This window comes from Acromyrmex echinatior, chromosome 2, assembly GCF_024713525.1.
Source record: "Acromyrmex echinatior isolate Ae372 chromosome 2, ASM2471352v2, whole genome shotgun sequence".
Lineage (NCBI taxonomy): Eukaryota > Metazoa > Arthropoda > Insecta > Hymenoptera > Formicidae > Acromyrmex > Acromyrmex echinatior.
The window spans coordinates 22,706,909-22,732,594 of NC_141853.1; the positions used below are offsets into that span (position 1 = coordinate 22,706,909).

Genomic DNA, 25,686 nt, shown 5'->3' on the forward strand with positions numbered 1-25,686 from the left:
ACATGGACAACTTACATTTCGTCTTTTTCATTTCTCTTTCGTCTCAGCGGATCTATTGCTTTTTTTTTTGTTCTCTGATCATTATATGATCTATCTTTATGTCTTTACACGGTGCGGTCAGATTTGTCAGCGGGTATATACAGGGAGACATATAATTGCGTATATGCATGTATATATATATATATATATATATGTATAATATAAAGAAACGTAGATGACATCGAGTATGTACATTCGTATGGGTGGAAACAACGGATTTACTTAAAGTAACGTAGAGCAAAGAGCAGAGTGTATAGACATCCAGAGAGGAGTGTCTCGTGTAAGTCCATCGTACATTGGGATGAGAAGAATTAGAGTTAGAGACAAAGATAGAAAGAGGAGAGAAAGGGGGGGGGGGAGTAAAAGAGAGAAAATAGAAGGGATGAGACATCAACTGAGCGAGGTGTACCTAACATAAAAGAAAAGGAGCTGTGCGAAAATGTGATAAGGAGAGAGAAACGGTTAGAGAGCGAAACAGCGGGACGAAGATGGATATACATTTATACATATATATGATCTTTCTCTGGCAGGGTAAATTACGTAAAGAAAGATCGAGTGCCACAGCCTCCGTGTATGCATATAGTCGAGCTTCTCCGCAAGAATTTCCTTTAGCATTTCCGCCGTTTCTCCTTTCCATTCAGCTTTGAGACCGCTCTTTTCACGAACGAGGAGAGGACGAGCCTCTCATCGCGAATCCAGGCTTTAAATTATACCGAGAGAATCTGGAACAGTGTCCAGCAGCTTTGCCGGGAGAAATTAAAGAGCGTATCGCATATATATGTGTATATACGTATTTATTTGTAATTTATAGAGAGAAATGTAATGTAATTTTCTATAAAGTGAACCTCTTTGAAACTTTATTATAAATGCGGCTTGCATTATTTCCTTTATATCGAGCGTGTATTTATTTCGAAAATCATTCACCGAAATAAAAGGGAAAATATGAAATAAATAAGCGATAAAATGCTACATTTAATAATACCAGCATTTCGTATGTACACGTATTCGTTAGATGCTTTGAACTTGAAAGTATTCAAGCTCTGAACAAGTCGACTACAATATTCCAGTGAGAACAAAATCATTTTAATAAGCGTTACAAAAAAGGTTTAAGTTTTCCGATATTAATATACACGACATGGTGACACAAATAAGTCTCGCTCGACACTATTCCATTCCTTTCAAGTTGTCGAAAGTAAAAGTCGCCGGTACGGAGTCAAAGTGAGAAATTCGACATTCGAGTGCTTCGCGACGGATCGCTTCCAGGCGATTTTATTCCGCGCGAGACCAGCAATGAAGCAAAGAAAGGAGAACAGCAACGACACAACTCGCCCCAACTGACACTTTCGTTTTTTGCGCTGCGCGTTTTTCTCGAATCTTGGTCTTGTTTTGCACGTCGCGCGTTTATTGTACAGCACGTCTTTCTTGCCACTCTGACGTAAAGCGAAAAGTGAAAAGCGTGACATTCGTTCTCTCTCACGAAAGCGACGGACACGCTCGCGCTGTCTTTCTTTTCTTTTCTTTTTTTTTTCCTTTCCATTTACGCCACCGCATACGTCACTGGAGAATATCCCGGAGGATATCCGCGAACATCACTATATCATCCAATTTTATCGTTTTAAATACTCTGCAAAGAGACTCAAAGACAGCACGATGCTTTTGCGTGATTTTCAAGCGCGAGTAAGCTCCTCTTGATTTTAAATTTACTTCGCTTCATTAAAAAATGTAAATTAAAAATGACAAATACACATTGACATTTTAAATAAGTAAATATGTCTTTTAGAAAGTTACGATTAGCTTCATAAACTTCAAGTCTATTTACAAAGTATATATGATGTACAAAAATCGATGAATGTTGTAATCGTAGAGCTCGCGCTGAAAAGTCGATAGATCCCGTACTTGTTAGCCCTAAAAACACTAAACGTTATTAATAGTTATAAAATTTATGCGATTACCTATTATATTTTTCACATAGAGATATATTATGCTAGTTTTATTACATCGCTTAATTAAACAACAGATCGCAGAAATTATTCTGCTTCGGTAAGATTAGGTTTGCTTTTTTTTTTATCTCCCTACGTTAACAAAGTTTCTGACTCACGTCATTACTCTCGCTAGAGGCGTTTAGAATCGACGCTGCAACATCGGACGAAGATGTATCGGTCTTTAGACACGCGCGAGCTCTAAGAAAAGTAATGATGGTACACATGTTAGAGGCACCGTCCATATATTCATTCGTCTTGTTGCTCTCGCGAATTCCGACGAGACATACAGGGCGCGAACAGGGAGAAAACTTTCGGTGTACAATATGTGGATTTGTATTATTTCTTTCTTACATGGCGATAAAACCGCACTCTCGTCAAACTGTCCCGATTATCAATGAACTCTGTTAATTCCGGAAACCGCGATAGCGGATATTTTACGCAGTTTCACTATTCCGTGTAAATTTCCTCTTCTGTTTCTGTATTTTATAAATGTACATAGTAGAGATTAGATATAAAATTAATGAAATATGAGAGAAAGAGAGAGAGAGAGAGAGAGAGAGAGAGAGAATTTAGTGTACCTTTCGACCACATTTTAGAATATTAAAATTTTACATGAAGGAGAAATTTTACAAGAGTATTATTCTTCCTGCGAAACGTATTGAATAACGCAGTTGCCTATATAAAATTCGTCATTTTTCAACTAAAATATAAGAAAGAAATCATAAAATTTTTTCGTACGAAAAAATTTTAAATGTGATTTTTAAAAGTAACTTTCGGAGGCATTTTTAGAATTTATAGAAAAGAAAGACAACAAAAGTATTACAAAACACGTATTGAGAAACACAGTCATTTGCGTGACACTTTTTTCAACTAAAATATATAATATTTAAAAAATTATTGATAACAAATAAAATTTATTCATATAAAAAGAAAATTTGAATATAATTATTAAAAGTAATTTTTTAAAGCATTTTTAGAATTCACACGAACAAAAGACAACAAGATCGAGTATCACTCTTTCACAAAACATATTGAGAAACATAGTCACCTGCGTGAAATTCGTTATTTTTCAACTGAAATATGTTAAAGAAATTGTTGATAACAAATTAAATTTCTTCGCATAGAAAAAAATTGGATGTGGTTTCAAAAGCAACTTTCAAAGATATTTTTAGAACGCACACACAACGCACAACAGATAACAAGAATATCACACTTCCTACAAAATGTAACGTACTGAACGTAGCAGCTGCATGAAATTCGTTACTTTTTCACATCGTGTAAAAAACGCGCCAAAGAAAACAGTTATGTGACCGATATTTCATATTATTATTTCGACGTATTTTATTTAAGGACATCCAAACTCAGAGCAGTTTGATCCTTTATAATCTAATTGTTTCGACGTCATCAACATAATCTTTTAATATTCCAAAAACAAACCGTCGCCAAATTTTCCGTTTTCCGCGCACTGTATATGACGCGCGAGTTGAAACGACGATCGTCATTGGTCAAGTTCGAACCGTTCGAAGTTCGGTAGATCAGTTCATGTAACGACGGCGAGTGGACGAGTCGCGGTCGCGGTCGATGTACATTTCTGCGTCTTTTTCGCCGGATTTAGACTAATTTCGCGTGCGGACGAGTGTTGTAAATGTTAAATCTGTTATTCTGTTCGTCGATAATCGTTTGATGATCCATTCATTGGACCATTGGAGTGCGATCGCGATCAAGTGCGTCTCTCAGCGTCGTTTTCCTTACGGAAAAGTACTCGAAGGTAGTGATTAAGTTACTTATTTGAAGTATTAAAAGCACTGTTGTTCGGCACGAATTATTTTCAATAAAATTATCCAGTAATCTTTAGAAAATGGGGCCATTCATGTCCCGCACATTTTTTTTTTTTTTCGAAATATTAGGAACAACAAGTAATCAATTATAACATTTATATATTTATAATTTTTTTAAATACGCAATAATCTTATAATATTTTCAAAAAATTCTTTATTTAATATTTTCTAAAAATATTAAAATATTTGTAAGAATCACTTAATAATTCTTGAATATTTGTTGAAGGAATGAAAATTATTTCGGGACACGAATGACCGGAAAATCATTATGTGTATTACAGATTGAATTTTTGTAAGGCAGGTGGGCCAATGTACGCACTTCACTTCGGTCGGCGTCCATTCGAGACGAATTCAAGTTCAACACGAATATTTCGCCGTATTTCACTGGCATGCGCTCGTCCAAACACTAAGAAAACATCTCTATTCAACGCCACGCGTCGAGAAGAATTTAATATATTGTAAGCATTGTTCATCGAGGAATTAATCAAGACAGTGAGATCTCGTTTGTTTGCAAGGCGTTGCGAACATTATTTTTACGCCGCGTCGCGCCACCATGTTTACTTGCGGCGCGTCATTTCTCGGAATTTTCGCTGTCTCCGTAACGCGTCATTTCTCCGAATTTTCGTTGTTTTTGATGACGCGTCATTTCTTCGTGGAATTTTCATGGTCGAGCGACGGTAAATGCGCAAACAAACTGGGAGTATCAAATCTGTTCGTTTACGACTATCGTACATATCAGGCCGTGTGAAGGTGAGGTGTGATATTAACGTTTTTCGATATGAACTTCTCGCCGAGTGTCCTGATACGTGTCTATAATATCCGGTACCGGGATTCACAGAAGTCAAAACGAGCATCAAGAGATCATCCTGAGATTAATCGAGAGAGAGGCAGTGCGGCAATTTTTTCGTTTTGGTGTTCGGAAATCCTGGCGAAAATATAAAGCGGAGCGTAAATCAAATGTAAGAGAAGAGTGACAAAAGCGTAAAATCTTATCTACAATAATCGCATAAGTGTCGCATAATATTATGTATGAGAATTTCGTAGGAGTATTATTTCTAGTAATAGGATAATATTATATAGTTATTAGTAGATGAATTCTTACAGTCGCAAAAAGTTGAAGTTGGCTCAATTCCGTTTTATATACATATAGCTTTATTCCGTTGATAAGAGTTTTTGCACTGAGAGAAAAAAGACAAGTATTGCAAAGCAAATGTTACTTCAAACTATAGAAATCAATAATTTCTATAGTTTGTGTTATTACATATCGGTCCTATAATATATTATATTGCAAATGTTATTTATTTGCTTTCTTCAAAAATTTAATTATGACGACGAAATACACATTTTTGTGAAATATTTCTTATTTATTAAAAAAAGTCAATAAAATAGATAGCTCGCTTGCTAGGAATAAAATTTTATTTTGCCGTATAGAATAAAGATTTATTTTAGTAAAATAAATATATTTTTCACAAATAAATTTTTGAATATCTTTTCCTCGATATGCGACTGCAATAATCATACAACTAGAAACAGTACTTCTGTAACATTTTTATACAACATGCGACACAGCTTGTGCGACTATTTTAGATGAGACTTAAAGTCTATATATAATGAGATTTTAAGGTGTAAAATTTAAACTTTTAGCCTTAAAGGGGGATCTTAAAATCTGTGTTTTAGCGTTCATTTTTTAAATAAATATTCTTTTAACTGTCTTTATATATCTATCTTACATATTAAAAAAATTTTTTTCTATAATTAGAGTATAAACGCGCGATAATGTATTCCAAACCGGTCGACTTTGTATCAAAAATGAAAATAGTTGGAAAATTAATTTTTTATCGGCTTCTGGCATCGACTTGTAATAATGCTTTATTGAAAGTTTTATACTTTGTACATAAAGCAATTTTGGTTAGGACTAAGGATTATATGAACAATCAATTGAGTTGTTAAAATTAGGCTAGATATTTAATATGAAAGATTAATTAGTTAGAAAATTTGTACGTATGTATGCAAGTGATATCGATGTAGTAGGATGATATATTATTAACATAAATCGTAGATGTAGGTCTATTAAATCGATAAAACAGACATTAGGATCCCCTTAATCCGTAAGAAATTAATCAATCGTAATTGATTATTCTCCTCACATTCGACTTTAATCGATCAATTTCTTACAGCTTAAGATTTCAAGCTTGTTTTATATCTTAGAATCTCATTGTAGACATCGCTTAAACAAAACATTCAGAAGGCAATTAAGATTGTAAAACGTAAATTAAAATAGGCGTTTATTTTTGTTTTATGTTTTATTGTTTCAATTTTCGTCTTTTAGAAGTCTCGTTTACGCTTTTGTCACTTTCCTCTTGCATTCAATTTGCTCTAATTTTTATTTTCGCCAAAGAAAGTACTTAAGTAGAACATAAAACTTATAATAATATCATAAGGATATCATTGATCTTATGTGTCACTTATATAAGTTCATTAAGTATTAAATGAAGTCATATATATGATATCATTATGATTTTATTATTACTTTATGTTCTACCTAGATATTTACGTTCCAAGCAGAATACAGATCATCATAAAATCAAAATGACATCAAAATATCTCCAAAATGATTATTAAAATCATTTTAAATCAGTCATGATTTATTTCAATCTTTAAATAGGATGGCATCTCAAATAAATTTTATTTTTATATCTTAACAGTATGCAAAGTTATAAATTTACATTATTTTTATTTTTATGAGATAGAGAAATGTAAAAATAATTAACTTTAAAACTTCTGGGCAATTCTTTTTATTTTCCTCTTTCAGAACAAAGTTTTTAAGGTAATTATGAGTAGAATATTTTTTGTAGCCATCTACCCACTTAAAGATTAACGTCATTTTGATATTGTATTAACGTGATTTTTCTGCTTGGGATTATTTCGCAATACTTTATGAAAATTTTGCATTGTTTCTGTCGAGATTTAAAATTGCATGTAAATTACTGAACGGATCGCGAAGTGTTATTTTTTTGTATTCGTGATTGATTCTGTCGATTCTGTCCGTCGTCCGTTGGAAGATTTAATTTTGCGTGTGTGCGTGTGTATCTCGTTCGTATCAATAAAGTGTGATGAAAACATTGAGGAGCATCGAGGATTAGTGAAGAACATCGAGGAACAGCGAATAGTACCAAGGAAACATCGAGAAGCATCGAGGAGCTTTGAAGAACATCCAGGAACATCAAGGAACATCAAGGAACACCGAGGAACATCTAGAATCTAGATATTGAGGTAAGGCAAAGCGTACAATTTGTTGTCGGATTATGTCTGCACGAGTTCTTACGTTTACCCCGTGACGTAAGAGAAATAAAATATTTCCTTGTGGTTTTCATGTATCTCTCTCTCGCAGCTGATGTAAATGACGAAGAAAATGTTCTAAATCGCTGTGAGAAAACTCAAACACGACAGTGCAATTTCACTGATTATTTTTCAAACGCACGAATTTGCTTTTTGCACGATTTTTTCAAAATATCATAGTTCGAATATCGTAATCAACAATGTTCATTGATCTCGGTGTTGCACGCATGCACGCTCCCGTAGGTATTCCTGACTATTTCGGTAAATGCATTGATGACGCACGTGTAGCACATCTGTTTTTTTTCCGTCTATAAGAATCAAGATGAAAAAGAAAGGATGCGTTTTCGAGTGATTCGAAAAGCTGCGCCCTAAAAAACTGTCGAAAGCGACTAAATCTAAGCATTGTAGCAATCTTAGTCTTATTCTCGATAATCGTATTTAAAACACATAATTAATTTCGTCTAAACGTACTTGATAAATCTGCGTGAATACCATCTGAACCTTTAACATTCATAAAGGTAGAAATCTATTAATATACGGTAATATACGGCTTGTTCGAGCGAAGAATGCGTATGCCTGGCGGAAAGCGTTAATTTAGAGAATTTTCCATGTTGCGTATGTAATCGCATGTTATATTGAGATATAATGCTTTTGTTGAAAATATCTTTAACCTAAATCATCATTTATTATTTATCTAATGTATTTCCAAAAGATTTATACACTGAGATTTATACACTGAGAAAAATGTCTGATTAAAAATGGATGAATCAGAAAATTCTGATTATATCAGCTAGAATTCCGGTTATCTTAATTAGAATTCTAATAGATTTAAAGGGATACTAGAGTCACAATATAATAATCTACAATATAATAACATAACACGCATTTCATGCATTCTTTGTTTTTTTCCTTAAATAAAAGAATAAAATATCCCTCTACAGAATAAAAGAAAAAACGCGAATAGTTGTGGGAAAACACAAACGGTATGAAAAACAAAAAATTCTAAATTACAATTTCCTGTTACTACGTAGGTTATTTCTTTACAAATGTAAATAATTTCAAGTATATATCTAAACAAAAAGTGGTTTTCCTACATTTGAATAATTTATAAAAATATAATGGGATCTTCAAATTATGATATTTATTATTTAAAGCTTATAAGAGAAATAAATGGAAAAATACGATCTAAATATACATAGCATTCATGTGATATATAAAATTAGCAGAGCAAGAAATGTACGTAATGTTTTATTTAAGGTACATAATGCTTTATTTGTAACTAAGTATGTTTTTTCAATCACATCGATCAAATTTGTTGCTGCAGCAACTCCTTAACCAAAAAATTTTGATTCATCCATTTTCAACCAAAATTCCAATTAATTCAACCAAACATTTTTTAGTACGGGCTCAAAGAGAGTGATTTTTTATAATTATATTTTTTAAAAATATTCGATATACATAAAATACATAAAAAAAAATAGAAATATAGTTGTACGAGCATATATAAAGAATGAATCCCAAATTTCCAGATTTTTTTTCATGATTTATTACGTGAATCGAGCACTTCGTGTTCATTAAACCAACATGGAGGATCATGGAGTCAATTTGTCACGCTGTTAGAATTATAAATGACATTTCGTGTCAGACATGCGCGAATTGCGCTTGAACAAGTTTTATATTCTATATAGACTTTTATTGGTCCAACTGCAAAAATCTCTCGCGAGAGATACAGTGGTCCATAACAAAGTTCTAGTCTGTAGATCAAATAATATTTACACGGCCGATCGAATGATTGGCTTGATGTGATATATCCAGGCGGATCCGTGGATCATTTATCTCAAGTGATGCAATGAAGTCGAAACCTGGACAAGTTTGTAGAGCTAACCTTTTCAACTTTTAACCGAGGCATTTCCAAAACTCGTTTCTGGAAATTGAAAACAGCAATACTCTTAATAGTTGGCGTTTGCGCGATAAATAAAAAATTGAAAATAATTATACGCTATTAATTTTTAGCGAGAGAAATCTGTGAAATTAAAATCCAAACCAAGTTTCGACTTAAGTTTCCACTCACGGATTTACGCCGATTGATAAAGAATTCTTAATTCAGTAAGTATTTTATCAAAACATCCAATATACCTAAAACTGCGCTAAAATGCTAGATTCATCCTGTGTTGATCCGCGCGCTTTACAATCGCTTCTACGTCTCGAAGCTCGCGTTAATATCTAGGAGCCGTGCGAGTTCCGCTTCCGCCCGTTCGCTGTCTCGAGAAAAAAAAAAGAGGATGAATTCTAGAAACACGAGTGATCTTCTCCCCCCTAAAGGCTTATAATATATATGCAATGATTATAATAAAGAGAGATTTATCGGTCATTAATCTTACATTGGATCAATTGTTATTGGCTTTTGAGATGAGATTATATTGTATATCAGTACGATAGCACCAGTATAATATCGTTAAAAATAGAGAACTATTGCTATATAAAATGTACTTATATCTACATAGAGAAATTTTAGAAAAATTAATACTGTTTTTTGCAAGAATCTGCGGGATTTATATTTTATTCATTGTATTCCTGATTGCTGTAACATTGCTTAATATCATATATTTATTTTTAACATGCTCGTATAATTATATGTCATTTTTATATGAAATATCTATTGATTTATATATAGCAATCCATACTATTGTTACAATAATTATTGTAGCTTCTATTATTAACAGTCTTGTTTATTAGAATTGTAACTCCAATTAGTAAAATTAATTCATATATAAAAGATCCCGCATGTTTCCTGAATTACACATATTTTATCAACGCAATACATCTATTCAATTAAACGCACACATATTAATAACGTGTAGTGAACAATATCTCGTATACTATAAATTTCCTAAAAATTAATTTTATTTATAAAATTCATTAATTGTGTCGTATTACAAATTTATTTTATTATATGTAGGATATATGTAGGATCTATCAAACCTTTGACGTTCTGTGGTATTAAAGTGAGAATCTAACGACGAATCTTTTTTACACGTTAAAAATTTCAATCACTCGTGTTCCCAGATGCCTAATCTCGCGACCGATGCTGACTCTTCGCGAAAACGGATATGACTTTCGTAAAAATCCTCGGAGGCGATATGAGCATACGGGCTGCTCACACGGCGATTCTCTACGATTGATTGTACGAAAGCTTTTCTCTTCAGACAGAAATCGGTTGCGGTGTCGCGTTAGACATTTGCTTTTTTCCTCATTATGTGCGAAACCGACGGACGGAGGTGTTCGTAAGCTCGCGATTGATCGATGTAATTATACACCCGGCCGATTCGTCTGTCGTGTCCGGTTGCGATAATTAATTAGGAAGATCGATAGGATAGACCCTGATAACACGCCGCGCTGTATCGGAATGAATCGGCGATACATCGGTAAACGATCGAATTAACGCTAAATGCGCGATGGCCGGGTGCTGGGGTTTTAGAGCTAACAGATTAAATTATTTTAACATGCGACAGGTCTCGGTAGCATTCGAAATTCTGCGTATTAATGACGCTCGGGAGGAAAAAAAATGAATAAATTGAAACTCGTAGTGTTGAATAATTCCGGGATGGCGAATTTGGTCGCCAACGATACGTGAAACGTGAATTTTCTCAATTAGTTATAGCATTTTAACGAGAAATTTTAATTCCCTTTAACTTTATAGCTATAGATACGTTTCTTTAAATAATAATGTCGATCTATCTATTAATATTTACAGTGACGTTAAAATCGTTAATAACGGCATGAATAATAAATGAATAACATCTCTTTTCGATAATGAAATATAAAATTTGCAATTTTGTTACAATTTCTTTAATATCCGTTACATTTATCTCTGTACGATTTTTTTTATCGAGTAACCAAATGAAAATTGTCTTTTCTTAATTTTCACGTTTTCGCAAGTGTTTTGTGAAATTCTGGCGTACATGAAAGAACACCCCCGCGATTGCGTCGTAGAAAACGAAGTGGCGTACACCGTAACGCGCATTTCTGCTAGTGATTGTACGAGTGCTGCTGTATGGCCTAAAGGGATCATATACAACGTGCTAATAAATTTAAGTTGCTCTCGAGTCGCGTCGACAAGTCCTACGATCGATATCAGCCGATAGTAACCAGTGCCGTCAATGATATTCAGAGTTCTTATATACTTCAACGATTAAATATTACAAATTACAACCTTACGGGGCGAAAAATGATAAATAAACGAACATGCAAATGAACGTAAATCAGCATTGGTGCATGCTTTTTTCTTTTTTATATTTTTATATTTTGTTTTATATATATAAAAGATTTCGTTAATATATATATATAATTACGTATATATCTGTATGTCTGTTCAAGATTCGCGTCTTTATAAAAATGCGCTCTTTTAGATTTTGTACAAATGTCAGGCAATTACATAAACGCGATATTACGCGAACGTTTGCTTTCAGCGATACGTTCGTTAACTGTGAATCCATACAAACATCTCGCAAGTCACTACTCGAATATTGAGTAGCTTTAAACGCGGACCGATGCGTAATATTCAATGCACGAGTACGATTCAATGGAATAATTGCGACATTCGTGAAGCATATTTTTCGAGATTCTCTTCTGCCTGGTGTTCGAGTATTCAAACTAGTCATAGGACCGCCGACTATCGATTGGAAAACAGTATGCATACCAACAGCGTTATACGTATCATGACATTGGAACGTACGAGCAGCGTGTTATCGGATATTCACGGCACTGGTTGAACCTATAAATCGCGAGCGATTGCTTTTTTACTAGCTACAACACAGTCTTGTCCTTAAACTTTATCTGATAGGTAATTCGAGGAAATTTTACAGCTGTTAGGAGAGCGATAGGAATTTCATTCATCCTTGCTAAAACTCTCACGTCTGGTAAGATACCCATCGGAGCTCTAAATCACGTGATAATAACGAATAAAATCGATAAAGAGACAGAGAATGAAACAAAATTAGTATAATAAATTCTCTGTAACTGTTACGACGCCAATATATGATCATCGAATTCTCATGAAACTATCCTTTCGTATAACTTTCGTAAGAAATAATAAAAAAGAGGAAAAGAGAACTTAAATCTCTTTCGAAATTGCGAAAATGTGCGATCACAGAAATGGAATATCTTTAGGATGGTATGCTGCTCGCTACCATATAAAATATTCTGATATTATCTCAACAGTTTGCTGAGAAATAATTCCAAGTAGTCGAAATGGAATAACTAATATAATACAATAAATGTAAACTCGTAAAGAAAGGCTATATTATACATTTTATCATACATTTTATGAATTGCTAAATTTTTTGATAGTTCTTTAAAGACTCTGATAACTTTGTGGTATTATGGTTACTTCCGATTAATATCGTACAAGACGCGATTGATAAAATCTTATACCTTCATTCCTTCTAAAGTTTAGAAAGCTACGATAACTTCTATTACACTCTTCTGCCTGAAGTTCTAAAATCACGCAAACTCGAAGTAAGTTTTTGCTACAGATCAAAAACTTTATCTTGCTACTATCTCGTTATATATTATGGATCAATCGAGTCGGATTTTTATCTCGCAGTTCTCTTTCTCCTGAAATTACCTAATTCTCCAGAAACACGTTCGAGAGTAAGTTCCCACACAATTCTCGACTATCTCTGTTCTATCAGACTTTTCTTTTATCGATGCGATCTTCGTAACTGTATCTGAAGCGACCACGACAATGCGAAACGACATGCTTTTCAAGAAAAAAAGGAGACATCATTATAGTTCATTACATCGACGTACGTACAATATTTACATATAGCAGTCTTTGCGTACGATCAGTGAAAATGCGCAGTAGAATCGTGCCGCGTTGTGTTTTATCGGAATAAAATGGCTGAGCTGCGTGATGTGGTCTTACTTTCCGCGAATACTTAATGCTCGGTCCCGAGTACTCGACTTTTGTCAGCTTTTCTTAAGGACCGTCTTACGGACTAAGCACGTTCGGATAAGATTGCTGGTCCGTGAAACTCCTACTGAAAGATAAAATTTAGAAAGTAACTCAAATATTATCGATAAAGACTAATCGAGGAACAAACGAAAGATGCAAAGATGCACTTCACTGAAAAAAAGAGTATTGTAATACCAAATGCTGCGTGAAATAATTTCAATCAAATATTCGATTAATATAACCAAAAATAATTTTATTTTCCTTCATACTGAGTACGTTATTATCAAACATAATAATATAATTAACCGTTATAGTACTTACTAAAAGTTGAAACAGTATTTTATTTTTGGTTATATTAACCGAATATAGTATTTGATTGGAATTATTTCACTCAATATTTGATAGTCGTTACCAAATTCTTTTTTTTAATACAATAAAAATACGATTATATGAAATTTTTATAATATCAAAAATTAAACGCAATCGTTCATATAAATAAAATTAGAACAGCTTTTCCTTGAGTAAAATTTGTTATTTTTTTATCGTATTCCTTGCCTCATAATTTTACATTGTTTCAATTATAATAGCTTTTTCTTTCTGTAAAGGTTGTGTTAACAGAGAAATGCGACAATTAAAATTTCAATGTACGATTATAAATTAGCATAAATTTTAAAATCTTATAAAATAAATTCGTGAATATTAGAGACAAATAATTCTTAACTTTGTATAAAATATCAAAAGAAAGTTGCAGATTGAAATACATGTAAATAAAGGAACAAAAGATCGAAGACATAAATCAGCCTTGTTGCAGAATGTCTTTTTGTCGTCAAAATTGATCTCTAGGCATCAAAATCGATTATAATTGCAGGAGCTTTTTTATAAATCATTCGCCTACGATTTCAGCACATGACGTAGCTCACTCATTTTAACTGATTTGCACGTTAGTTGACGCTAAAAGCTGCGATCTCACGCACCCTTTCACACACGTTACGCCTGTCTTGTACACAGTTCTCGTTTATAAGTGTGCACAATCAGATCAGATGTTTGTGTGAAGCTATTGAATTATACTTATATTATATACAAAAGCAAAGAGATTATGCAAGAGAACGTTTTTTTTTGTTCAGCTGTTCCCCTGCGTTTTTCTCTTTCTTTTTTTTTCTTACGCTCTTATTCTCGGCTTCTAAGCGTGCTTATCCCCGAGTCTGCGTATGCATCGTGTACATCGTGTAGGATAATAAGAGAAAGATAGAAAGAGAGAAACGGTCAATGTGTGTAGGTGTCAATTTATTAACTCGTTATACCGGCGTCTTTGGCAGTTTCCTGCGCGTCGGCGACGAGGGCGCTTTCTCCGTTTCGGTTTCTGCAAAAATATATTAAAATGCATCGTATCAATGGTCGCGTTCAGCAGACTCAACTCTTGTAGAGCAGATCCGTGAGCGTTCGTTGCTATTAATGTATTCTTCTAGATCATCCAATAGCTGTGAGCACTCACAGATCCGCTCCGCAACAGTTGAATATGCTGAACGCAATTAATGACGCATGTTGCTTCCGTAAATACTATTTTTCCGTAGCGATTATGATAACATCTCTGTAGCCGGCCTTTCTCGCCACGCGAGAGTAAAAAAATAGGCTTGAAATTATTTAATTATTCATGAGTTTTTGAATGTAAGTTAAAAGTTTTGAATTTGTCATTGCAGTCAAAAATTTAATTTTTTTTTATGGCAGCTGAGTGAGAATTGAATTTTTGTTCACGATAATCAAAATTTTTCACTAAATATAATAGCTTATAATTCTGATTCATACTTTTCATTCTCGTGTAGTAGAAGGACCAATTGTACAGGGGTTATTAAATTACGATAATAATAGTTAAGAGTTGTTCTTTTGCTTCGCATAAATAAGATGCGCAATTTTATTAGCAGATTATTTCTAAAAAATCGGATACTATTTTGAATTTATACACAGAAATTTAATGAATATATATATATATATATATGGCAAATAAAACAAATACTAGGTTTAGAAAATTTTTAAGAATATGAAAATATTTATTCGTCTTGCGGATATTTTCGAAGTCAGAACAAAACCATGTCAGCGGTCAGAGACATTTTTGTCCTAGAATATCATGGAACTTTTTTCTCTGTTGTATAAAAAGGCACTATTCATATTACTTTGGAGGTACTTATTTCTAGAACGACATACACAGGCAAGCCTACACTGTTACCTTTTTAAGTATTTTCTTTTCTGTATGATGACCCGCTTTCGAAGTAACTAATCTGCACTACTGACCTTGGATTAGTTAAAAGCAGTCAGTGTTATATTTTATTACAATGACTATTATATCGTATTACAACAGAAGATATGTAATACTTTAGTCAGTATTGGTGTAGGATGTAAAATGCTTTTCATGGAACTCGTATTTGGGGCATGAAAATCGATAAGCGATAGTCGATTTTATGGAAACTATGTAATGAAATTTTATACGTGTTAACTTTTATATCGATCTTCGATAAAATGTGGTTTCTTGTATATCGAGGACACTTTGCGGATTTATATAAAATTGATATTTTGATAATCATGAATATGTATATAATACATAATATTAGAGATTTCTATAGTCTTAGGGGGGGAATATATGTATATATGTGTATATTTAAACACAGTAATATTATTTGATTGTTCGCGTGTTGATAAATTTTACTGCTAATACTCACCCATCAACAAGCCCAAATTTGTAGGTGTTTTTCCGGATTGCGGATCATCCAGCAAATCTCCAGTACTGTTTTGTGAGAGTGCCATAGAAATCAGTCGCCGGGAAATACGATGCAAGTACAGAGAATCGATTTACCATTAGGTCTATTCACGATAGTTTCACAGTAATATAATATTACTCTATGCATTGACTTACATTTCGGTCGTATGCTCTACCACTAATTCTGCCATATCGTCGGTCCTTTCGATTATTTGTTGTACCTCTTCGAAGCTCCGATCGAACAGAGACACACCGGACCATTCTAATACCTACAAGATTTTAATACAATATACATATATTATTTGATGATATTAAATGATTATATTATTTGATGATATCGATGCAAAAATATTTCTTGCTTTTTAACATTATGTTTGCTTTTAAAATTATTTAATGATACTTAAATCTAGATGATTATTTTTATTTTATACAAATTAATAAAGACGTTATGTTAGTAGGTACATCATTTTGAAAATATTTCTTGTAGTCTAAAAGAGAATATTTTATAATCGAAGTATGATTTCTTTTATTATTCGAATAATTAAATTCTTGATTGTATTTGATAAATACTTATGGCTAATTTATTATAAATTTTATTATAAATTTTGGAAAATACAAATTAAAGACTCAAAAAATTATATATATCAATTTTTGATACAAAATATTTTCTATTTTTTTGCTAATTATATGTGATGATTATTCAACATGTCATGTTTGCGAAGCTTTCGTAATATATAAAACATGAAATACATTAAAATAAAACATTAAAATAATCATTTTTAAATGCTAATTTGCCCGGAACAGAATGTCTTATTTTGAACATGAAAAAAGAAAATAGCATAACTTAGAAATTCCTGATAGTTCGAGACATCGGTCTGGGTCGCGAAATTAATGTTGAAATGCATCTCTGTAATGCTGAATTATAATCGATCCTAAAACATTTGATCTTTTTGGTTGTTTAAATATTTCAATTATTCTAATAATATCACAAGCGGATTGCTGTGAGAGAACAAAGACGGTGAAATCGTTGCCAGAGGTGAATATAAACTGCATGAACTTTTTTTTGGATGAAGTCATCTTGTTATTCTTAAGGCCATTTAGCCTTAAGAAAATGTTAAAATTAAGGGCTCGTTTGTCTTAATCCATTGGACGCTAATCCATTTGTCGCTTAAAGTTGAGTACTATGAATATTGAAATACGGTTAAACATCTATAACTCGGCTAACAGGGTCGCTTATCATCAAGTGAATTTAATAAATTAAGCGTTTTGAGTAATTTTCATAGATATGAATTTGGATTCGCAATCGTATTGAATAATTTAATTTAAAAAAATTTAATTTATTATATTTGACATAATGTATTCTTTCTATACTTATATACGTTGTACTTCTCGTTCCGCAATATTCGCAAAGTGTAATTATATTTCAATTTACTTTATAAAATCTATCTATAAAGTGTCACGTGCTAATTAACGAATTAATTAATAAAATAAAACATTTTACTAGGATAGTGTAATTATTTCAGTATAAAAACGGTGGAAAATAGCCGGAGAAGAATGAAATTTATATTCTTCCACATTTTTTCACAGAAACATTAAAAGTATTTACAACAAAATATCGAGTACAAATGCCGACAATTAATCAAATATCAAATCGCAAAACTTATGAATCTTTTGTCGCATGTTAGAGAAAAGTAGGGAATTGCAAACATCTAAGATAAAAATTAAATAAAGATAATTATATTTATTCATTAATAAATGTCATTATTTAAAAGATCCAATTATTTGGCTTTACTATAATTAACTTATTATATATTTTTATATATCAATATAAAAACATATAATTTTAAACAAAAAATAAAACTGTTGCCGTTCGGAATTACTCATCGTAATGCGGGACAATACCGAATCAGTTTTATTTTTTGTTTAAAATTATAATTTATATTAATAAATATATAAATGTTAATTATAGTAAAATCAATATCTTTTTTCTCTTTGAATAAATTCTGTTGAATATTCTGTAATTGATAAATAATCATCGATTTTATTTAACTTTTTTCCTTATTTTTGCAAATTCTCCGCTATATCAAAATCATTAAAAACATATAATTGTCTTTACTTTAAAGCATCTAGATACATTCTATGGACACGTGTGCGTTATTATTTACATCACTAACAATAAGCGTATATTGGACTATTATTGAATGCGAGAAATGAAAGGTTATCACTTCTCTATAATATATTTCAATAATACCGTTCACGTTTACCTCGTGCTCACAATTCCCCCAATCTCCTCTACGTGAAATTCGAAAATATATTCATCGCCACCTTCTACTGTATAATAATGCCTAGATCGGTCCTTTGAGAAACGTTATATCACGCGCGTTAATTACAGAACCCGACGGCTTTCAATTAAACCGCGAATGGAATCGAATGCAAATCGTTGTATGTCAGGGAAGAAGGAAACACGTGCGATCGATACACGGCGGCTATTTTTCTCTCGAATGGAAAAGCGTAAAAGCTCAAAATGGAATCGTAACGAACATAGTCTTTAGGAATCAATTTATCGCATTAAAATGCAGTGATTGACTAATCGACTAAATAAGGCAACGTTATAACTTTGTATATCCACTGTTTTATATAAGTCAACGAATTGTTATATCTCAGATAATTATTTCATTGATACCTAAGATTCTGAAAGATATAAAACATATCGAACATATATATATATATATATATATATATATATATATATATATACGTATATATCAAACGAGGAAATAATGATTACTCACATCCTCTTTCCATAGTAGGTACATAGAAATATGTATCTCGAATACGAGTTGGCCCATGTATGTACATACAATTCATGCATGCGCATGTCGCGAGAACATTCCCCATGCATTTTCATGACAAGTTCGCCTCGGTACAACAAACTGGCGCACGATTTTCCTTCACGGACGGAACATTTATCGTCGTTGCGATATAGACAGCACAACTCATATTCGAAAGCTCATAACTCGGAAATGAATTTTCCATTTGCGATCATTTACTGGCAGATTCTTGCGAAAGATCTGGCAGTCCTAACGAAAAGAATTTACAAGAGAGGCTAGAATGCAAGAAATTTGAGAAGAAATGCGTTTTGAATTCTACTAATATTTGATAAAATGCAAACGTAACAATAATATAATAATTATGCAATGCTCGGATCTGTATGTGTGTGCTTGAGTGAAGTTTTCCTTTTTGATCAAGAAATACCTGCAATGAGAAACTTTGCATTGAAATGGAAATATTTGTTCAAGCAGGTGGAAAGATGTTTCCAACTTTCTAAATATTGTCGAATGGCTTTTGCGTGCAAATCTTTTTACTTTTGCATATTTTTGGATGCGATAAAAGGAAAATTTGTAGAAGAGAGAAAAATAGAGAAAGAAAGATAAAAAATGTTTCCACGTGCAAATGGTACAGTAATGCAGAATTTTTCATTGGATCAATTTTTTGTTTGATAAAAGTAGTCTTTTTTTGTGCTCCTTCGGGAAGATGTCAAAGCATTTTTCTACGTATATACCTTGCTTGCATTTCAAGAAGAATTCTTCTTAAAATATCTTCAAATTTTCTAGTTGTTTGAATAGTATTATTTCACATTTTATATAAGTTTAGTTACATAATTTCTTTAAGTAAACTAAATTTCTCCGAATTTTCTATCTTTTCGGTGTTAATTTACTTCTGTTCGTTTTTTTTTTATTGTTCTTGACATTTTGATAACCATATTCGCTTTAATTTGCAATAATTCTATCTCATGCACATGTATTCTGCATTATTACATATAACGCACAATTTTCTGTCTCGATGCTTTCGCAGTCTTCAGATCACATTATATATCCACGTAGACTTTTTCTTTACTTTTTCTTGCACCTTTACAAAGGGAAGATTGTGGATGCGGTAACTGGATTCAGGAAATGACGCGTATGAAAGCAATCAGTCACCGCCAGTTCGCTATTTCCGTGATCCTCGTTTATTGTATGATGTATTGCATCGATCAGCCAGAACAAAATCCCAATATGCGTTCGTCAACAGAGAAGGAACACGCTGAAGAATATTCATAGAACTTCAGCAGTAACACAATGCCACGAAATTAATAAAAAAAATATACGTGATTTAAATGCCGATTTATCGGTACAATAAAGCCTGTTTTTATAACTGAGCTAGTGTACCTTTGGAACTTAAAGTGAAATAGGTATTTGTTCGATATTTGAATAAAGCGAGGAAAAAAATTCTAGTGCAGGTCTAGTACAGGAATAAAAAACAGAACCATCAAAAGCTATCAGAGTTAAAAATCACTACAATCCCCGATGTGAGATACGGGCTGTTGAATTACAGTATCCGGGATGCGGGAATGGCAACATTTATTACAAGAATTATAATCGATTTCAAGTCTCTCTGTTTTTCGCTTCTGTATTGCAAAAAATTACCTCGATATTAGTCTTTTTTGTAATTGTGATAGTACAATAACATAAAGTTATTACTGCAATGTTTTCTTACTTCATTTGATATTAATTTGCTTTCTGTTAAAATTGAAATTATTATATCAGAAATGTCGAAATATTATCTATTTTTTTCTATCTCCTTTTTCTGTTTTATGCGGATATATGAATACAGTTTTCAACCCTGGAATGTTACTCATATTTTTGTTACATTAACATTCACATAAAAGATGAAAATTCTACACATAATTAAAATTTTTTTACACTTTTTTATATTTACTTTACAAGTTACAAAATAGAATAATTAAATACTGTTTTAATAAATAAAAAAGTGATAATATTAAACAATCTTTAATATATTATTATTTTTAATATATTATTAAAGTAAATGTGTGTAGTAATAACCATTAGTAAAGCTCTATACGATCTTTGCTAATGGTTATTACTACAGTTTTTAATTTCTTTAAAATATGAATATATACATATATACATGAATATATACATGTATAAGCAGATGTGATAAGGAAAACATTTCAACATCGAAATTTGCTTCTTCTTTCCTTCTTTTTAAGTCAGTCCTTTATCACATTACTTTATCCGTTTATTTACGATGCACAAGCGTTCCGTATCTTGTCCCATTTGAAAACATTATCAAAAATAAGTGGCTCGCGTGCGCCTTCCATTACGACCGTTTAGTCCTAGAAAAAAGGCTTCCTTTCAGTTTCTGTCTCGTTTCGAAAATTTACAGCATGCCATTCGTTCACAAGAATGAAAACACCGTACTCGAGCAATAGCAAATCTGCCTCGCTACGTTTGTGACAAAGAAGGAAGAGCGTCATGTTTCGTCAACATATTTTTCGTAATATAATGACGCGAGAAAACCGTGTTTGAACGGTGCAAAGATAAAATATGAAACGTGAGATTAATGTGAGTCCGTATAGAATATTCATGATGAAGGAAATATCACGATGCCCCTGATAAAATGCATGAATATATGCGAAACGTGAAAATTTTTTAACGGGTTGACGAAAAATAAAATTTCGAAAATTATCTACCAACATTTTCACGGAGAAATATTACAATTAACGAGTCGCGATATATACTGGAAATATAATTCAGCACAATTCAATAGTAGAGTATTTCGTAGAGGAATACGCTAGAAAAAAAATATTTTTAAATTCTTGAATTTTATAATTTATATAAAGGTTGTAACGTTTTAATTTTTTCAATTGTTTAATAAAATGAAAAGTTAATAAGGTATTTATTTAACTATAGCGGATTAAAGTAAGAGCTGTTTTCATTGTAATAACATAAAAAAATTTTTGAAAGCATTTATATGCAACAGAATATCCATTTATAATATTTTATCGTATTCATTTAGTACAGTAGGAGCATTGCACGCATTATAAACAATTTTACTTTTAATTTTGCGGTAGGTTGTTTTTTTTGCAGTATTGTTAAATTACTTTATGTTTTCAGTCATATTTTTGCATAAATATTGATGTATTGATGTCGTAGGTATAATAAATATCGTAATAAATAATTGTTTCATGAATATTCAGAAAAATAAATTGAAAAACGTGAGAAAGAATGAAGGATGATGCTTTATTTATCTTATTAGATTTTATTTATTATATATTAAATTTTTATTATGAAATTCACTTTGCTTGATAATAGAATCTTCGAATTTTTATTACATGGACGTAGTTATGAAAGCACTTTTAATATATATATATCGGCAATTTTATCTTATCTATTAAAATTCACTTCACCTAATATAATAAAATTGATTTTTCGGATTTATTTTTATCATTATCAAATTGACATTGAATTAAAGTAAAAAGGATTTTTTTTTTTAAATTAACAGCATGTTTTTATTCAATTCATAAATTATGATTGATGAAATTAAGATAACGCATGATGTGAAAATCATATTGCATTATTTTGTTTCATATCGCTATAAGTTATTTTAATCTTATTGACATTGAAATCTCTTTCCCAATCTCAGTCTTTCAAGATAAATCTCAAAACTTACATTTAACGTTTTCAATTTAATTCAAGCTTTTGCTTTTATTTCTTCGATTTATATTTTTCTATACAGCTTCAGTTTGCGGAGTCAAATATGAAATTCATTTTATTCCATTTTAAATCAAATGTTCAATACATGTAACTATGTTTGTATGTATAAAATTTTACAGTTATTGACGTATGTATGGCATATTTCAAAAAAATTTTATTTGCTGAAACGGAGATTGACAAAATGTTACGATATACTCAATTATATCAGAAATTGCACTTTTACATTTTTTTATTTGTTGCATTAATTACTTGGTATCCGTAAAGTAATCTACAAATGAAATATACCTACACGCATGTCATGTAATTTGAAAATATTGGTTGGTACTAAAAGTTTCTTATACGATTTATCGAATCAGGTCATTGGTTAACTGCATACTACGTTCTCATTGACGTTAAATTTCATTTCCGACGTAAGCCGGCGCGACTACGACGTTCATATGACGTCAGGGGTAAACGTTGTCAGAACGAGATGTTAGGGCTTGAATTTGCTGTTCAATCGACTCAACGTCAAACTTTATTGTTATTAATTACTACGTGGGCGATCATCCATTAACCGCAAATGTATGCCATGTTATGTATGTCGTAATCCACTGCACGGGTAAATAGGTATAGCACATTGGCAATATGGCGCAAACTAAGAGCAGTAAAGATCACGTATGCAGATATAAGATACCTATGGATTGCGAAAAACAAAACTTGTAATCTCAATCTCTTCAAGTTACTTTCCTGGAAAAATATTCCAATATGAGATTCTCAATTTGTCGATAATAGGTTAATCTGATTCTATTTTCGTTCCATCAAACTTTATGACGGATTCTTTAATTTTGACGGGAACCTTTTATTGCAAACTATTGATGAAAGATCAACATTCGTTTTAAATTTGAAACGTGTGAAATGTAAAACCGTTAACGATTTTTTATCCGGTACGATACAAAATGAAAGATCAATATTTAATTACGTTCTCGTTCCCGTTTCCAAGTCCGATTTAATAGGAACTTTACTCTCGCGGGACTTCTAATTACTTTGCACCTCCGGTGAGAAGAACGCTTTTTATCTCCATTTTTCTTTGTTTTTCTTCTTTTTTTTACTAGTCGTTATTTAATTTGTCTAACTAGAATAATACCAAAGACAGCATGAAATATTTTATTTATTTGAAACATAGTACATAAAATGAATGAATCTGTATTTATGTTTATTGATTGCATTATACTGACAGAATCAATTATTTTGGTAACAAATTATTTAGTGAGATTTTCAATAGTTTGATTTATATATATTGTATATTATGTTTAAAATTTATCTATTATATGTATATAAAATGTAAAAAAAAATTCAAAAGATACTGTAAAATACAATATTCTAAAGAGAAATGAAAATTATAAATCATCGTAGTAATTAAAAAATAATGCAAATAACATTAAAAAATTTTGTGATATTGCATTTTAAATTTATTTTATTGAATGAGAATTTAATGAAAAAAATGTTATATATGTAAATTGCAAAACTTATTCGTACGATCTTCTTATCATCTTGTCTATAAAATTGGGATATTTGTCGTAAGTATTGTTGAGACTCTTGAAAAAATTTAGAGAGTGACTGTTGAAATATATGTATAATCTTATTTGCGACAAATCTGGACACTTGTCTGGAATTTGGTTGAAACGTGATCTCGACTGATTTTCAAGAGGTTTCACTTGACAGGGAGAAGCCAAATATAATTAGCCAATTAATTATTCTTGGGATTTAAGGAGATTGTAGGGAAAAGATTAAGAGAAGGAAAGCACCATGAAAGAAAAAGATAATTTTAAACCATGAACGCTATATACATGTACAATATATATTTGCGACAGATGTTCCTTCTTAAATTTTACGAAATTCTATTCTGTAGGACCGGGATCGCTCGATAAAACTCTCACAAGGTGAATAAAAAAAGATTTCTTGTTTTCGCGGAAATTTTGGAGACGTTTATCTCTTCGTTTTACTAAATTGAATATTTCTATTCTATCGTTAAATCGGTAATTTATCCATTTTCTGTCGTAAACATGCTAACAATAAGTTTGCATGCATAGCGTGACAAATAGATATTTGAGGACTAAATAATCTAGATTGAGCTGGTTATAATATTATACATTGAGCGAGAGAAAATTTTTGTGAAGATTTTTTTCTATCATGTACTGTTTTCGACGATTATTACAGAAAATTGCTTTCATAAATCACGTCTTTATTTTGTATTTTATGTATCTACTTCCACGCGAAATGATGAGAGTGATTTAAGCACGCATTATGTAATAATTCTTCCTTTTTTTGGAAATGACATTGTAAGATAAAACAGACAATTTTTAACTATATTATTGATATATTAAGAGAAAAATTTTTAATAATATTTTTTATCATAATTACATGTTACCATAATTATGATTATGCTATAATGTTAGTAATAATCACTATACGTATAATTCTATCCCAAATACATATATATAATTGGCAACAGACTATATAAAATATAGTTGGTCTAAAAATGTGTATGTGTGGACTAAAAATTATAATAATTTAAATTATAATAATTTCAACCATTTTTACAATAATAAGAACTGTAATTATAGTCATTTTCGGATTACCAACTGTATAATATATATTTGTTGATAGTTATATGTAGTTATTATTATTAACATTACAGCAATAATAATCAATCATGATAATTTACAAATAGTTACAAATACTTATAGTTAAAAATTTTTCACTGTTAGTATACTATAAGTTATAATAGACGTAGGCACTATCTTGCTGTCATTCAAGTTAACAGTTAATTGATATCAAACTGTAATAATTACATTCATAATTACCTAATAACAGCAATAATTGAATGTTTGGATAACCGCTGAATATTGACAAAATCACTTTTGACCACATGACATCAATTATCATTCTAAATGAAGAAATTTGATCGCCACATGATTGGGATATGACAGTAGAAATAGACGGGGCATAATTGCTTGAAATTATGATCTAGTTTACAGCTGTCTATTTCAGAATTTGACATTAGCGAATTAGTCGTTATTCGAATGGATCTTGTCGAGAGAGTTTGCGTGTTCCAATTACAAGCGATGGATGTAAGCGGATTAAACAAAGCATTAATGAATTTGTGGGACACAATGAAGGCGTCGTGTCGCGGATTTTTGTTTCGCTATCGCTAAACTAACAAATACGTCATTCTTGTCACGATGTT

At 31.5% G+C, this 25,686-nt stretch overlaps 2 protein-coding genes across 8 annotated transcripts in view; one reads left to right on the top strand and one right to left on the bottom strand.

The window, feature by feature from the left end:
- Window positions 1–25,686, bottom strand: part of Fife (regulating synaptic membrane exocytosis protein fife) — a 173,474-nt gene that overhangs the window by 26,578 nt on the left and 121,210 nt on the right. For all 6 annotated transcript variants that reach the window (XR_015544060.1, XM_087402721.1, XM_011064335.2 and 3 more), the window contains exons 13-15: window positions 16,060–16,172; window positions 15,866–15,930; window positions 14,456–14,514 (exon numbers count right to left, since the gene is read on the bottom strand). Coding sequence is in view for 5 of the 6 variants with exons in the window: in XM_087402721.1 (XP_087258847.1) it covers window positions 14,456–14,514; window positions 15,866–15,930; window positions 16,060–16,172 (237 nt within the window). In the remaining variant the exon portion in view is untranslated. The remainder of the gene's footprint in view (window positions 1–14,455; window positions 14,515–15,865; window positions 15,931–16,059; window positions 16,173–25,686) is intronic.
- Window positions 4,680–25,686, top strand: part of LOC105150938 (Coiled-coil domain containing 56) — a 162,563-nt gene continuing 141,556 nt past the window's right edge. Inside the window, exon 1 of one of the 2 annotated variants that reach the window (XM_087402729.1) lies at window positions 4,680–7,132. The gene's annotated coding sequence lies outside the window, so the exon portion shown is untranslated. The remainder of the gene's footprint in view (window positions 7,133–25,686) is intronic. The other variant, XM_087402726.1, reaches the window with a different exon arrangement.